At 37.4% G+C, this 15945-nt stretch overlaps 1 protein-coding gene across 8 annotated transcripts in view; it reads left to right on the top strand.

Moving 5' to 3' along the window:
* LOC134546351 (intraflagellar transport protein 81 homolog) overlaps window positions 1–14466 on the top strand; it is a 98203-nt gene extending 83737 nt beyond the window's left edge. For all 8 annotated transcript variants that reach the window (XM_063389129.1, XM_063389131.1, XM_063389132.1 and 5 more), the window contains one exon: window positions 14219–14466. In XM_063389129.1, coding sequence (XP_063245199.1) covers window positions 14219–14315 — 97 coding nt within the window. In that variant the 3' untranslated portion in view covers window positions 14316–14466. The remainder of the gene's footprint in view (window positions 1–14218) is intronic.
* The last annotated feature ends 1479 nt before the right edge of the window (window positions 14467–15945 follow it).

Raw genomic sequence — 15945 nt, 5'->3', positions numbered from 1 at the left:
CCAACAAATTTTTTTCATTTCAGTTCCGATTCACGTTATTTTCCACAACCTGCTACTGCACATATTGATCCAGAAAATTTTTGCGAATCGCAAAATACAGTGAAATTAATTGCAATCTAGTTTACGAAAAAAGTAAATATTCACAAATTAGTGTTTGAATGAGGTTTAAAAAAATAGGGTATTTAAACCCTAGTTTTCGTTGTTAATGGCAGCCAGGTAAATTGCATTTTAGTTCAGGCATATTATTAACAAATTACTTTTTTTATACATATATTTTTTGAGTCACATTTGTTTCATCATAGATACAGTAGAACCCCTGTCATACACTTTTCAACGGAGGGCACAAAAATGGTGTATGATGCGGGAAAGTGTATGAAAAGGGAATGGCAATAATACAATTTTTTTTCAATCTAGCATACCTGCACAATGTCAGATTAAACTTAAATACATAATGTGTAAATAATTGCATTATATTAATGAAAGATATGGATTCATAATTATATAAATATACACATAATAAAACCACCAGAAATGTAAAATACAGTCCATAATCAAGTAAAGCTGACATGAGAAACAGTGATCTTACAAAATGTTATGAAGTCCTTTCTTGGATTGGGTGGGGGGAAGGAGTCACCAAGTCTAAATAAAAAAAAAAAATTAGGCTATTGTAAAAAGAAAATCAGAAATTTTTGCTTGTTTGTCTCATTTTACAAACAACTTTATGCAACAGAACAATTTTCAATAAAATTTTAACTTGAGAAACGTAAAATACAAAACAATCAGATCGTAAGAAAACAATAACAAATGGGTATATATTCAGTTCAAAGATTAATGAAAGCACAAAATATGAGATCCGTGCCTTGGTAAAGCGCGTGCAACATTTTCATAATCATTGCTAGTTTGCGCCACTAGTCTCGCTTGATGCTGGCCATAGATGCTACTAGCAAAGTGCACAGTCTTCCTGATAATATCCATATCTATGGTGCGATAAAGTTATTTTCTTACGTTTGCAAAGGTAAACAATGAACGTTTTTCAAAATAAAAGCATTAAAATGTAGTTTATCAGGAGGAATATAACAAAAAAAAATTGTGAATTTTAGGGCTTTTCCACTTTGTAAAAACGTATGAAACGGGAAATTAATGATTTTATAAGTGTATTTTCCGGGAAAGTAAACCATTGTAAATATAGTACTTTCGGCGGGACCAAAATTAATCGGCGTATGACACGGGAAAATGTATGAAACGGGAACGTATCATCGAGGTTCTACTGTATATACAGTAATTAAGTTGCTACTGTATCACACTTTGTGACTATTGATTTATATACTATTGAAACTATGATGATTACTACTTTTGATGCCCCCCTGAGTGTCCATGTTTTGTAGTGTGGTAATCCATGGTTGTTGACGTTTGTTTGATTTTTTTCTACTTCTGTTGTGTGCGATTACTGTTTACATTACTGTTTAGCAAGAGAGTAACAAAAAAAAATTTGATACTTGTTGCATACAGTAAAACCTTTTTGTTGCGACCCCATTTATTGCGACCACCTCTCTATTACAACCCGATTTCGAGGAACCGTGAAAAAATTGCCGAAAATCCGAAGAAAATCGGACAGAAAACAAGTTTCTTGTGATGAGTAGCGTGTTATGAGTTTCTCTTGCAGAGTGCTGTACTGCCGTAGGCAGCACATATCTAAAAATAGATACCACTTCCTGTCGACCGCTGTCAGCGCTTAACAACCCCCATTCCACGTCCCTTTGCCGGCAGGGTGCAGATAAAGGTTTTTGTGGCAACGTGTTTACGTTTAGCTTTTTGCGAGTGTCTAGTGTGGTACGCAGTTAAGGCAAAGCTACCTGCTGGATTTTTCTTGCTTTTGATTACTATCGGTTGACTATATACAGCGACCGACTGGATGCACGTCCGCCTCGACTTGTTTTAACTGCCGCAGCGATGTTTATTTTGACAGCTCAAGCAATTATCTTTTCCCGGGGGTTGATAGAAAAAGGTCGCTTCACCCAGCATAAAAAAAAAGACTACGCCACTATTCCCCACGCAGGAAACACACTGGCTGCCGTCTGTCTCTCCCGCATTTATCTTTCTTCTAACATTCCACGTCTCACCTCTCGCGCAAAAAATAACGAAGCGACCACGTATTGGGCCGTTTTATGCTTTGTTTGGTGACAGCAGCTTGATTTTATTCGGTATATTCCTTTTCATAGGACCCTTGCTATTAAAATACATTTATATGTAAGTTTGAAAGCTTGCATATTCCTTGCCAGAGATGACTAAACTCGAACTTGGTGTGAAAAGTGACATATTTTGACCCCTCCCTCACCGCTTTAGTACACCATTCATACTAGCCCAATTTTACGGGAGAAGGGAGGGTGAAATGAGCATTTTCTCACTGAAGGTTTTTCTAAGGGGAGCAAAGTTGGGGTGTTATAAGGGAGGACACTAGATGGTTTGTGTGTCTGGGAGGGATGAGCTAGCTTTGAAGAATGTAAAGGAGGGGAGGGAGGGATGAGCTTATGCATCATGAAGCCGCTGCCGCCAGCCAGCCGGGCGAGATTAGTGTGCGCCCACTCGCGTTGCAGAACCTACCGCTGCCATATTTTTAAAAGAAATGTCCCATTATTTTTTTGTCATTCTTACATGAACATTATTGGAAGTATTAAAACATTATTGGAAGTATTAAAGCCGACACAAAAATACGCTGTGTGTTAAAATTAACAGATTTTATGATCTTTCATTTCGTTTTGTTTTTAATTTTTTTCTGATTTTCACATTTAGGTCAAAATGTCCCATTTTTTTTTACGGTTCCCGAGAATGTATTCGTAAAATCACTGCATCATTAAATCCGGGGTTCGTGACATCGGGGTTCTAGTGTATTTAACTACGGCAAGCAGAAAACGTACATGTAAACTAAGCAGTAAAAATAAACTGTCTTTTGACATATTTTCTTTAGAGGTGGTCTGTAGGGCGACAGACTTGTCATGAAGGTTGAAGTGGGTTAAAGCAAAGCCGTCTAGCATTGTGAGTGACAGCATCCTACCATTGTACGACTGGTTTCTTAGCTAGTAGCGGTTTTGAGGGGGAGGGGGGGGAGGGGGTTGAAATCTGAAAATTTCGGAAAACATCTATTACGACCCCCCCCCCCCAATTCCTGGGAACCGTGAGGGGTCGTTTCAGAGATGTTTGACTGTATTTAAAATGTTACTTTATGTTTTTGATTGTGAAGTCCCATTAAATATCAAAATAGGTTATTCATTTTGCACAAATGAAAATCTCAACAGTGCAAGTTGGCATATAACAAATCCACGAGGTACCTGTATGCTATGTGATGTATTCATAAGCAAACAAGTATTTTTTTTTAATTTCGAAGTGTTAGTATTTGAGTTCGAATTAAATAAGAATAGTTTATTTTTCATATTTGTACCGTGTTTTCTCTCATAATCGTCGCACATTTCATTCTAAAATCAAGATTTTTAAAGTAGGGGTGCGACGATTATTCGGAAAAAAAATTTTGTTAGGTAAAGTTATTCATAAATACAAAACCTGTTCATGGAAAGTACGTTTATTTAAATAAAAGGTGGAGTATACAAGAGCACGCCAAACAATCTATATTAATGATTCATTAAACAAAAACCTTTCTTCAACTTTAAATAGAAAAACCAAAACTCTTAACGCGAACGCAAGGCACTTGAATCTGACGTGAACTAACGTGTCGTAGTACACACTTGCCACGAAAGAATGCGGGCTATCAAATGTAGTTAACTCAGCACCTGACAGAGCGCACGTTGCATCCAATCGGCGAGATATCGATATTCGACTACGTGCACACGCTCTATACGGGAAGCAACATAACCAAACATGAATGATGCGCTGGCTACATTTTTATAAGCGGTACGCCGCGGCAACACAATCAGATAAGGGAAATAACGTTTAAAAACGTCTTTAAAAGAAAATTTACACGTCAGACAACTTTGAATTTCCGTTAATTAAATAAATAAGTGGTAATGACCAAAAATTAAATTTTAGATTTCTACTTTATAATTCTTAGTTTTTTACGAAAAAGATACCTACACCGTAGCAGCGCAGACAATCAGATAAAGGAAATAACGTTTAAAAACGTCTTTAAAAGAAAATTTATACGTCAAGACAAATTCGTATTTTTCCGTTAATTGTTTGCACAGTGTATACTCCTCTAACCTCACAATTAAGTCTTCTAATGTTTACAAATCTTCCCTGCTCCTTATTGGTTCTATTATGGAGGATATATTTGTATTTTTTGTACGAAACTAAATTTGATTTTACTTTGATTTATCCAAATAAAAATTGAATTACACACAATTTTTTTACCTTGTGTGTATAATAATGTCAAGGGACCGACAGAAAGATTCTAATTATCCACTATTTTGAATTTAAAATGTTTGAATTATTCAAGTCAGACTGGATTATTCAAAATTACCATGAAAACCAAGGATAGGAGGCCCGCAGAGGCCCTGTTGCAACCTGTACAGTGGGTGTCTCTCCAATTTTATTTATATTTATATTATACACATGTAGGAAGACCCTTATGTATTAGCTCTATCAGCATCATTGCACATTTTGATGTAAAACATAAAAATTGGAACGGAATTTGCCTTGTTTGTATGAAATCGCATAGGCTGCTGTTGTCCTAAGCTCTTTTTACAATGATGCACCCGGGCGGCTAAATATATCCGGTGGTTAGAGTTTACTTCAGCACAGTTAGTATTCTTGGTATTGGTGTTAACATCAGTAGTTTTTTTTTTTTGCAGCATTCTTAAATTTAGCTTCAAGAGTATTACAAAATTTATAAATATTTTTGGTAAATTTTTTTGTCTTACATATATGTATCTAATTATACCGGATGGTAAATATTTGATTAAAAAAATTAACTATACGCCTATGTGAAATTTGAATTTTTGGGTATGAATAATAAACTATTTGCATTCAATTTGACCTCGAATAATAACATATAAATACCCTTTTTGGATGGTTAATGGGACATCAGAATCAAAAAAACATGTACAATACCGTATTTAATCGCATAATGTCCGCCATCGCATAATGTCCGCACATTTCTTTTTAAATACTAAAATGGAATTTTTTAAAATCCGCATAAAGTCCGCTCCAGACAAAGCAACCTAGGCCACCCCTGAAAGGCACAGTAACGGGATGGAAAATTACTGACGCTGTCAACAATGCTTTGACCTTGAGTTGTTCATTTCTCCGGTGCGGTCGCTGAGAGGGTTTGTAGCGTGGTGAAACCGTCCGGACTCAGAAACTCGCACTCCACTGCGCAGCTGCCTGCGACGTCACGCGAGTTGCAAGGGGATGGGCTATATATAGCACAAGCTAGTACACGTCAACTCACACTAGGGGAGTTACGGAGAAGTGGTGGGGGTACATGCGCACGGTTTTTTTATACACACATTGGGCAAGGGACGGGGAGGGAGGTTCGCAGACGCCGGCTAATGCAGACATTAGACATCTGCCCCGTGCCGTCAGTGGCCATCTCAATGAAAGATTTAAAAAATATCTTTTCACGCAAAGCGTTTATTTTGTGTAGGTTGGCTGCGGCTTCTGAACGTAAGAGCGCACACGCGAGTGAGAGAAAAAAAAATAAGTGACGTCTTCCACTAATCGCTGGCACCCAATTATCTCGACACCTGTCACATTTCTCACGTCCGCTGCGGAGGGTAACCAGTCACCAGCGCTCTGCTAGTAAACTAATTATGAGAGAACAATTTTTTTTACTCTACACAAAACGTAAAATTTTGAGGAAAAAAATTTATTTTTCGGACTTCACCTCATAATGTCCGCACCCCATTTTTTTGGTCAAAAATGTAGCCAAATTACTGCGGACATTATGCGAGTAAATACGGTAAGTGATGTTTTAAACGTACAACAAGTATTAAAATTTTATTCACTACTACTTGCTAAACAGTAATGGGAAAAATCACTTAAACAATTCAAAACACTGTATATGTGTCATTTCAAACTTGAAAACAAAATAGTTTATTCTTTGTAATCTTTTTGTTACACACAGTACAAGTGGGAAAAAAATAAACATCAACAACAATGGACAACCCAAAAAACAAAGAAACTTTATTAAGATGGGCACTCAAAGAAGTAATCGTTATACAGTAAGTCCTCTATTTACGTTGTACCGATTTACGTCGTTTCGGATTAACGTCGCTAATGTTTGAGTACTCATGTTTCAATTTAAGTTGTCGCCGATTCACAATAACGTCGTTTACAATGACTGTAAATCTTTATTTTAACCAAAACACAGTATATAATTAGTTTATAATTCTTTGTTTCCTTCGGTAGTTAATTTATGCTATGTAGCGTAAGCTACACGTTCACCGCCTTATCTTATCATACATCATGAGGGACGCTTCCTGCTCTCCGCTGCTCTCCGCGCGGTGATGCAATACATACTACCAGCCCGCCCGCTCGGCCACCCACGTATCTCGCACGTAGAAGTGTTATCTACTTCCCGCAACGACACAGCATTTTCTCCTACCCCTTCCGGCCGACCTTGGGCCGTGGCTGGCCGGTGGCATGAAACATGGCTCATTTTGCGTCGTTTCTATTTACGTCGCGGTTTTCAGGAACGTAACCCCGACGTAAACTGAGGACTTACTGTAGTTTCAATGGTGTATAAATTAATTGCCACAATCTAGAGCTCAGCGAACCTCAGTTCTCTGGTTTCAAACCAAACCGAATCGAACCATAGCAAAAAAATTTTGAACCGAGCCAAACCGAACGTCATACAGAAATAATTGTTTTGAATTAAAATGAACCGATGACTAGCATTTTGGTCTTTAACTGAATGGTAAGAAAGAAAGATTCTCCAGCCATATGTAAAATTAAAACATTTTATAGCTTACTTTATTAAAACATTGCAAAACATTTTATAAGTAAAGTTTATGCAATAAATAATGAAGGAAAGAAAACAGTTTAGAGAAAATCATTTTGCATTAAATTCTTTATATTGTTACGATTTACTGCGGGTTCGTAAAGGATAGCCTAATTAAAGATTTTTATCACACACAGTTTTATTTCTTGCCACTATTTACATTACTAGCTAATAATCTAAAAATGCCAATTAATCAGTTGTACTTAAAAAAAATGTTGCTTCCTCCAGTCACTCGTTTCTCACAATCCACATGCCTCGCTGGGCCGCACCTCTGGCGCAACTTTCGCCGCAGCACCCCTCATGGGTCTCCGCCGCGGGACTCCGTCGACGCACTCCGCCGCCCCGTCGCACTTCCCCTTCGCCGAGATCCCACTCGACGCCTCGCTCGGAACTTCACTCGGGACTCCACATCACCCACGGCACTATCGCCCAGAAAATTCGCCGCGGGAAAACTCCAGACTCCACTCACTCACTCACTCACTCACTCCCTGCCCTGGAACCTTCGTCCAAGGACTTCGCCACTCTGCCGCACCCGCGGCACTATCGCCCCGGTAGCTCCGCCGCGGGAAGGCTGCCGCCTGAACTCTTCTCTCTGAACTCCACCGACTCTCTTGACTCCGCCGTCCTCGTTTTATCTATCAGCCACAATTTCCAGAACTTGCGAGCGCGGCCGGGGCCTGTCTCGTCATTCCGCGCCGACCCAACTGCAGAAATCTCTTGAAACACGTGTCGGCGGCTCGCGTAACTCCACAGCTGTCAGGTTTCAATTACGTGTCAAAGGCAGGGCGCCGCGCGGGAGTGGTGGGAAGGAGGGGGGAAAGCGACAATCCTTGTTATCTTCCAGGCGCGCGCAGCACATATGATGTTGCGGCATTCGCCAGCCATCTCTGCACCTGCACGTGTACCGGCCTTGATTACGTTCGTATCAATATATATATATACCAACTTTTAATTCATGAAGAAGTTCCATCCAAATTACAAAAAGACTATCTTCCTTTTTCAGTGTACACTAACCTTCATTTAAAAAACTACAATATTATAAAGATGACGAATTTTCAGCATAAGGCCACGTAACATATTTTTGTGGTAGACATAACCTAACATTTTTAATAAGTAAAACTTTTTAATAGGACATTAAAAAAAAAGTCCAATGTGAATTATTTTACCTATCTACATTACAAAATTTAAGTGGTGAGATAGCTAAAGTTCATTGTACAAAACAGGGCCACATTATAATCTAAATTCAAAATTGCTGGAACATTTGTCACATTTTATACAATAGGCCTGCTTATAAATTGTCATGAAGAAAAACAAGTCTTTCTACGTGCGGGGAACTAAGCGAACCTCGTCTAGATGTAACCATATTGCCAGCTTTTGAAAAACGTCTCTCGCTGCTTGCAGATGTTGCAGGAATATCGGGCAATTACTCGCTGACTGCAGTTGCTGTTTTCTTGGAAGAATGCTGCTCATCAGAAGAAACTTTAGACATTTTTTGGGGTGGTTCTGGGTCATCTGGGTCGTCATTATCTTTTCTCCATTTGGAAAACTTAAACGACATAAGCCTGCTCATCGCAAATCACCTCAAGAACAATAATATTGTAAACGTAACGTAAGAAGTGTGGTTATAGAAATTTGCGTCGGAAAAAAGAAAATACGAGAAATAATGATAGCTGCCGCGACTACGCTAGTCAACTTAGTACCGTACTGTAAAATTTACTGGACCAGTACTTTTAATACACAAGTTTAAAGTAATATTTTCAGTACCTGACTGTTATAACCAAAAAGGCCAAAGAAAATAAATACATCCCAGTAATTTAAAGTACATAATTTACGTAATCATTTTCTACTGCATTTTTTTCTTGTGTTAAGTTGATTACGTCAGTTTTGCCCAAATACGAGAGTTCTCGTACATGCGTTTTAGTTTAACGTATGGGGTACGCAATCTTTGGTGATTTTACAACACTTCTTGTACACACACTATAGTTAAAGGTGTAATATACAAGACCTTTGACATTTGTACGATAGTTTATATTACGTAGTACGAGAAATGCATACAAAATTCTCTACAGTAAACAAAAAACAAAGCGCGCCTATATGCGAGTTATGCAACAATTAATAAGAATTTTTATTTTATTTTATCTGCGCTTGAAACTGTTTATGACGATCATGCGATAAAAGTCAGAATATTACAAGTAATGGAATTTTTTTGTGCAGTTTTGTGGATGGTCTCAAATGGTGGTTCGAAAATTAGAAAAATGTAATTTTTTTTAAACGAACGTTCGGTTTTTCGAATATAATTTAAGAGGTTTCGAACCGAACCGAACCGAACCCAACCCTTACGTTCGGTTCAGTTCAAAATTTTCTAACTTCGCCCAGCACTACCACAATCGATCTAACACCATGTGATACAGTAGCAGTTTACTTGCTGTATGTATCTTATCTGCAACCCAACTCATCATAGCAAGGAAATACTTACCAGTTAAAGAATATATATATATATATATATATATATATATATATATATATATATATTCCAGATTGCATTTTTTTCCAATTTAGTAATTTTTATTCAGAATTAACTACGTAAGTATTATAATTGTTATATGATATCTAATAGTGATTTATCAAATAATCTAGAAATTAATAATGGTTTAAGATTCAAGATTAAATTAAAAAAATAATTATATATATAATATTGATGAACTAAAATACAAATTACCTGGTACCAATTAACAATGAAAACTCGGGAATAACTAGGATTTAACTATGGTAAATATAAGCTTATTCAGTCACTAATTTGAGAATTAATCATTTTAAAAAAAAAATTCACATTTTTCATAATATAGATTGCAATGGATTTGACTGTATTTTGCAGTTCGCGAAAATTTTGTTACTCAATATGTTAGCATGTTGTGGAAAATTGGACCTGATATGAAAGGTTGTTTGGTTGATTAAGTTAGGTTAGCCGCATAATTAAAATAATTATTTCATAATTTAATATTTTCCATATAAATATTGTAGCTAACTTAACAAACCTTTAATTTTAGTATTGTCTAATTTTCCAAAGTTTTTACATGACATGAAATATTTTTTTAAGTGGGATTCTTATTCTTACTAATCAAAATTTATTCAAACTAAAAAACTGATATTCGCATAGGCCTAATTACCTGTGAATAATAACATATTTACCGTGATGGGAAGGAAAAAATGTCATGAATGTATTTGGTACTTAATTACCTGTGAATAATAACATATTTACCGTGATGGGAAGGAAAAAATGTCATGAATGTATTTGGTACTGACCGCAGCTGTTTAAATATCTTGATCCCAGGCGACCAAAATCAATGCTATGTTAGAAAGATTCTAAACAAAATATAATGAAAATTTCTAAGGAAATACATGTGAAAAAGGCCTAACTAAGTGTGGAGGGAGGCCAGAACCTGGCATGGACTGGGGTATACGTGAATGGAGCAGATCAGGTATGCAAGGTAAATGGTTTCAGGTACAGAGACATTTTATTCAAATTCAAAGTCAAATCAAAACAATACGTTAACATTACTGATAATGTTAAGCTAATACAAGGCAAGGCTAAATACATAAATCGGGAACAATTTTTTCGACAAAACATGTTTGTTACATTAAATTTGTGAGGTATGCCGGCTACACCGTAAACGATCCAAACAACTGGCCCTCAAAGGGGGCAAAGCCCAGTTGACTCGAAATAAAAGCATATCCAAGTATGAAGTTAAATTCACATTAAGTAGAATTACAAAACTACTGCAAAGTGCAGGTACAACAAAGGGAAATAATTTACATTATTCTTTAATAAACAAATACGTGCGACGACGTCTCAGGGGGAGACAATTACAAACAAAAACGGAAGCGAAGATGAAGTTAATTTACAGCAAAAATCCAAACTTATTTTTCTAGGTGGCGGCTGAAAAGGAATTTAGACAGAACAACTTTAAGAATAAATGACTCTACATTAGGGTGAGGGCCACCGCCTCACTCACGACTCAAACCAACTTACATTTTTCCCCTGAGGTCGCACACGCACGTAGTTCATATAGAACCTAATGGACTACATGCTAGTAGACAACCAACAGATCAGCTACCGCTGACAACCGAGCCTGACTAAACAAACCAGTAGAAGAAGGCCCCCAACATGGTTGCAGCTCAATTTATAAGCTCGCGCCGCAGCGCGTGCATGCACCTATCAGGGGGGGGGGGGGGGGGGGGGGGGGAACGAGTACAAATTGAACAAACACTAGGAGGGGGGGAAAAGGAGGGAGAAGGAGGAGGAGAGCGGAGTGCCGGAGGCCTGCGATTGCGCGCGCCGTTTAAAAGTAGCGGACCCGACCGCTACACATGCTACAAATTCTCACATTTTAAATAAACTTTTTATTGCAATAACTCTATCACTCAAAAACAATTTTTTTTTCCTCAATCAAATCTACAATTTCCCAAGGCACAAGTTTTCATATTCTAAGCTTTTTAAATGATTTTATGTATTTTAAGCAGGTGTAGATGAAAGCTACTGCAAACCTGCAATCATTGCAACGTATTCTCACAGAAAAACAAAATCACAGAGCAAAAATTGCATGCAAGATGTCAGTCATTCCTTTAATCAGTAGCAGGTTAACCAACCTTGGAGCTTGAAGGATCATGTATACTATGGAGCGTTGCCATGTGGCTTTTTCAAGTTTTGAAGAAGCCTCGTACTATGATTTTTTAACACAAAATTTTGAAAAAATTGTGCACTATTTACGGGTAAATGCTGTATAAGTCTGGCAAAAATGGAAATCATTGCAAGTCAAATTAAAATGTTTATCATTAGGTACACCATACAAAATTTTTAGTACAGTGCTCAACAAACAATGAAACTTTGATTAGTTCCTCAAATTGCTGTTCCAGTTGTGTCATGTGTAACACAAAAAGGCTATTGGTCATGCAAACGAATAGCTAGTGGTTTGTTGTGTGTTAGTCAGTTGTTATGCTTTGATTGAGGGAAGTTGTGTACAGATGGAACAGCCTCACAAAGTTGATACAAATGCAGACAGATTATTGGTCGAAAAACTTAACAGCGTGCAGCGTTCGACAAAGGTTTTAATGGTCATGTTTGTTATTATTTTGAAACAATTGTTTAAAAGTTTGATAAATATATTTAAAGAATGTAAAGATAACTTTATTACATTTTTTTCCCGTTAAATGATAAATGTTATGCATTTTTAGATGCTTACCCTATATAGGTTATGATTGGGAAAATTAACATAGGGATACATGGAAGTGATTAAGGGAATACAGTAGAACCCCGATTATCCGCGACTCGATCATCCGATTCGCGGATTAACCGCGATTTATGTCCATCAAGTCAAATTTTTTAGTTACATATAACCAATGATTCAAAATGTATGTAAATGTTAAAATACTTTGCAAAATGTATGTTGGTCAAAGTACTTTGACTCAGTTATGTTTATATACACAGAAAGTTAAAAAAAAAAAAAAATACTAGTACATATATACGTATGTACATAATATTTTTGTGTTCCATGTTACGTGAATAGATTATACACTGGTGCGCGATTCCACGTCCGCATGACCGGACTGTACACTCCCGCGCGCAGCACGGCGCCGTGCCACAGAGATTACCCGGCGCATGGAGACAGTCCATTCCATTAGTGTACGTTGTTGAAGTGTGAAGGTGGTGATAATTTTATGTATTGTAACAGTGATCTGCATTCCGACGGATTATACCGTTGTGTTATGCGGAAGTGTTGAGCGCAACATTTCATCATGTCATCAAATGAACAGAAAAGAAAGCGAGTGGTACTGTCCATCGACAGCAAAACAAAAATTATAGAAAGATTTCAGAGTGGAGAAACGATTGCAAACTTGCGACTGAGTTTAATGTCGGTAACACAACAGTGCGCGACATCATAAAAAATCGCGAAAAAATCCTTCAGTTTGCTTCACAGGCTGACACTTCAAGTGGATTAAATAAACGCAAGACGATGAACGAATCCACATTTAGCAGCTTGGACACTTGTTTGTTTGAATGGTTTCAACAGAAAAGGTCGGAGGGTGTAGCATTAAGTGGCGTAATTTTATCACAGCAGACGTAATTTTTTTAAAAAAACTAGGCTTCACAGAACAACCATTTTCCTGTTATATTACTTCTCCGTTATTTTATGAGCACCGACTGTACGGAAGTGTGTGTGTTGCAACTAGTGCTTGGCACGCAAGATAAATTCAGCCTATCACTTGCTGACGCGGCACAGTGATACGACGGTGTTTGTTTATTTCAAAACTCAGCTAAGAGTGAATGGATAATAGATTTAACGACCCCTCACGGTTCCCGAGATTAGGATCGTTATAGAGAGGTGGTCGTTATAAGATTTCCGACCCATCTGCAACACTAAGTCATAATAGGGGGATAAAAACACCGTGAATTATACGAGACAGAGACACCGTTTCAAAACCATCAAATCAAGTATCAATGCACTGGTATGAAAAATCTTATCTCGAAAAGAATTTTGAAGGCAGTCGTTCTGTAAAACAATAACCAGCCCGATGGTGTTACTGACAACAGAGCAATGAGCGAAGTGTGGCAGCGTCGCTTACGGGCGATGAAAAGAATGCGTGACCTTGGCAGCTATCAGCTGTCTTGGGCCCTCGGACTGGCGGGCGGCTAGTCACACACCTCGGTGCAACAACGACTTGCGTGCCCACGTCTCCGCACACGAAAGACTTAAAAACCACTGCTGCCCAGCACTAAGCAGTCTGCTTCTATGTCAACAACGCACACGCACACAAAGCATGTGTATATATGTAATCTCAGAATGTCCACAGATGGCTGTCTGTGGGCTAATGACCTTTGAGGCAAGCATGACTCGGTTAACCGCGATTTTCGATTATCCGACTCACTCGTCCCCTTCATTAACACGGATAATCGGGGTTCTACTGTAATTATTTAAACGTTATAAATGGAATAAAAAGAAACATATTATACAGGAACATCCAAAGCGAGTTTCACTGTATTTTCAAAATACTTTTTGCAAATTTTACTATTTTTTAATCTAAACTATTTATTTTTGTTTCCAGGAAACTCTTACTTTTATTTACAATTTTATATTGGGACTATACATTGTGCAACTGAAAAATATATGTTCAATTAAAATCTCTTGTTACTTGTAGTTTTTTTTTTAATGACAAAATAATCCATAAGTGGAATATGTTGTAAAAAGAGAGTGAATTATTTTATGTTTGCAGGTTACTGGATTGCAAAAAGAAGTGCATGGAAGAGGCTCGCAAGTCGAGTGGTATCGTACGCAGGGAGAAGGGAACTGAAACACTGATACTTCAGTAAAAGCAGGTCATACACAGTGTAAATAGCACATGGAATGATTTTGTGCAATATAATCCACCAGATAACAATGTCATTCAGTAACATTTCAATTGTATAAATTAAAATACACAATGTTCAACCCAATAATAACTATTGTTTAAAATGTTCACAATTCCTTTGTAGTGTTTTGTAATATAGTTTTGGTCGTTTAAAGTTGCAATTGTAGAGCCTAAAGTGCTAGTAGACTTTTATATGAAATAGTTTAATAGTTTACTCATTGATTATTTATATGTATTGTAGGATACACCTTATTTTTAAATATCTTTTTTTACCCCAATTTTTAATTTTTATAACAGATTACTATTTTTACTTGTTACACTGCAGGAAAAGAGGATTTAATACCTAACAGAATTTAGGACATTTTGAAAAGTTGGACGTGAGCACAGACTGTAGCAGTGGACAGTGACAAATTCTGCTTTTAACCTTTACACAATCCACTAAGAATTTCTGTCGTCATTCACCCACCGATTCTCTACAGTCTTTATCATCCACCTCGCTGTTCTCTAGCTTTAACATCCATTCCGCTGAGTCATTACTCTCTTTGTCATCCATCTCGCAATTGCCTAATATCTCCTTCGTCCATCCCACTGTTGCCTGCTTTCTCCCTGTCATCCAGCCCTTTTTTTTTACCTCACTGTTGTCCACCCCACTGTTGTCTACCCTCTCTGTCATCCACCCCGCTGTTGCCAACCCTCTATGTTGTCCACCTAGCGTTTGACTGATCTCTCTGTCGTCCACCCAGCTTTTGACTGATTTGTCGTCCAGCCTACTGTTGCCTACCCTCTTGGTCGTCCATCCGGCTGTTGCCTACCCTATCTGTCGTCCATCCCGCTGTTGCCTCTCCTATCGCAGGCCAGCCGTTTTTTACAGATTTTATCAGTTTTCACGGATATTTTAAGCTTAAAACGGACTAACGGATAAAACTGCAACATTCACGGATATTTACGACACATCGCCGATATTTTCAAATTTGAATTTCGTTAATGTAAATATTTACATTCAACTAGCTATTTGAAGTTGTCAAACCATACAAGCATCCAAAAGTAAAGCAACACTCACATTAGGTGTAGCGCCATGGAACTTCCAAGCATTTAATCACAACCAAAAACATATACTCCCACATATCGTTTCATGAAGTACTATTTTTATGGTTTCGGGGGAAATGTTTTTGTTTGTTGAGTTAAATGCGTCAGTAAACATTTGAATTCTTTGCCATTTCAGTGTTTTAGGTGCTGCATTTGTTTACAAACTTCTTATGTGATTTAAGTACAGTGAAACCTCGATTCTACGTACACTGACGATTCTCCAAAATTTGTCCTTATGACCAAGTTGTACGTACGAACCAGCGAAGCCAAATTACATCCATTTGTGGCTAATTAATTGCAGTGTCTATATATTATGCTGATGTATTTTTGATCGAAATTATATCCTATTCGTGCAGGAACAACACTTGAGCTAATCAAACGTAAAAATAAAAAAAAACACTCGACACTGTCGTAAGCCCCATGTTTACATTTTTAATATTTTATATGAATAAAATAATAATTAACCCCTTAACATACTAATATTTTTTTAAAAATTATTTCATAAA

Source organism: Bacillus rossius, chromosome 1, assembly GCF_032445375.1.
Source record: "Bacillus rossius redtenbacheri isolate Brsri chromosome 1, Brsri_v3, whole genome shotgun sequence".
Taxonomy (NCBI): domain Eukaryota; kingdom Metazoa; phylum Arthropoda; class Insecta; order Phasmatodea; family Bacillidae; genus Bacillus; species Bacillus rossius.
This window is presented reverse-complemented; position numbering and strand designations above follow the sequence as displayed.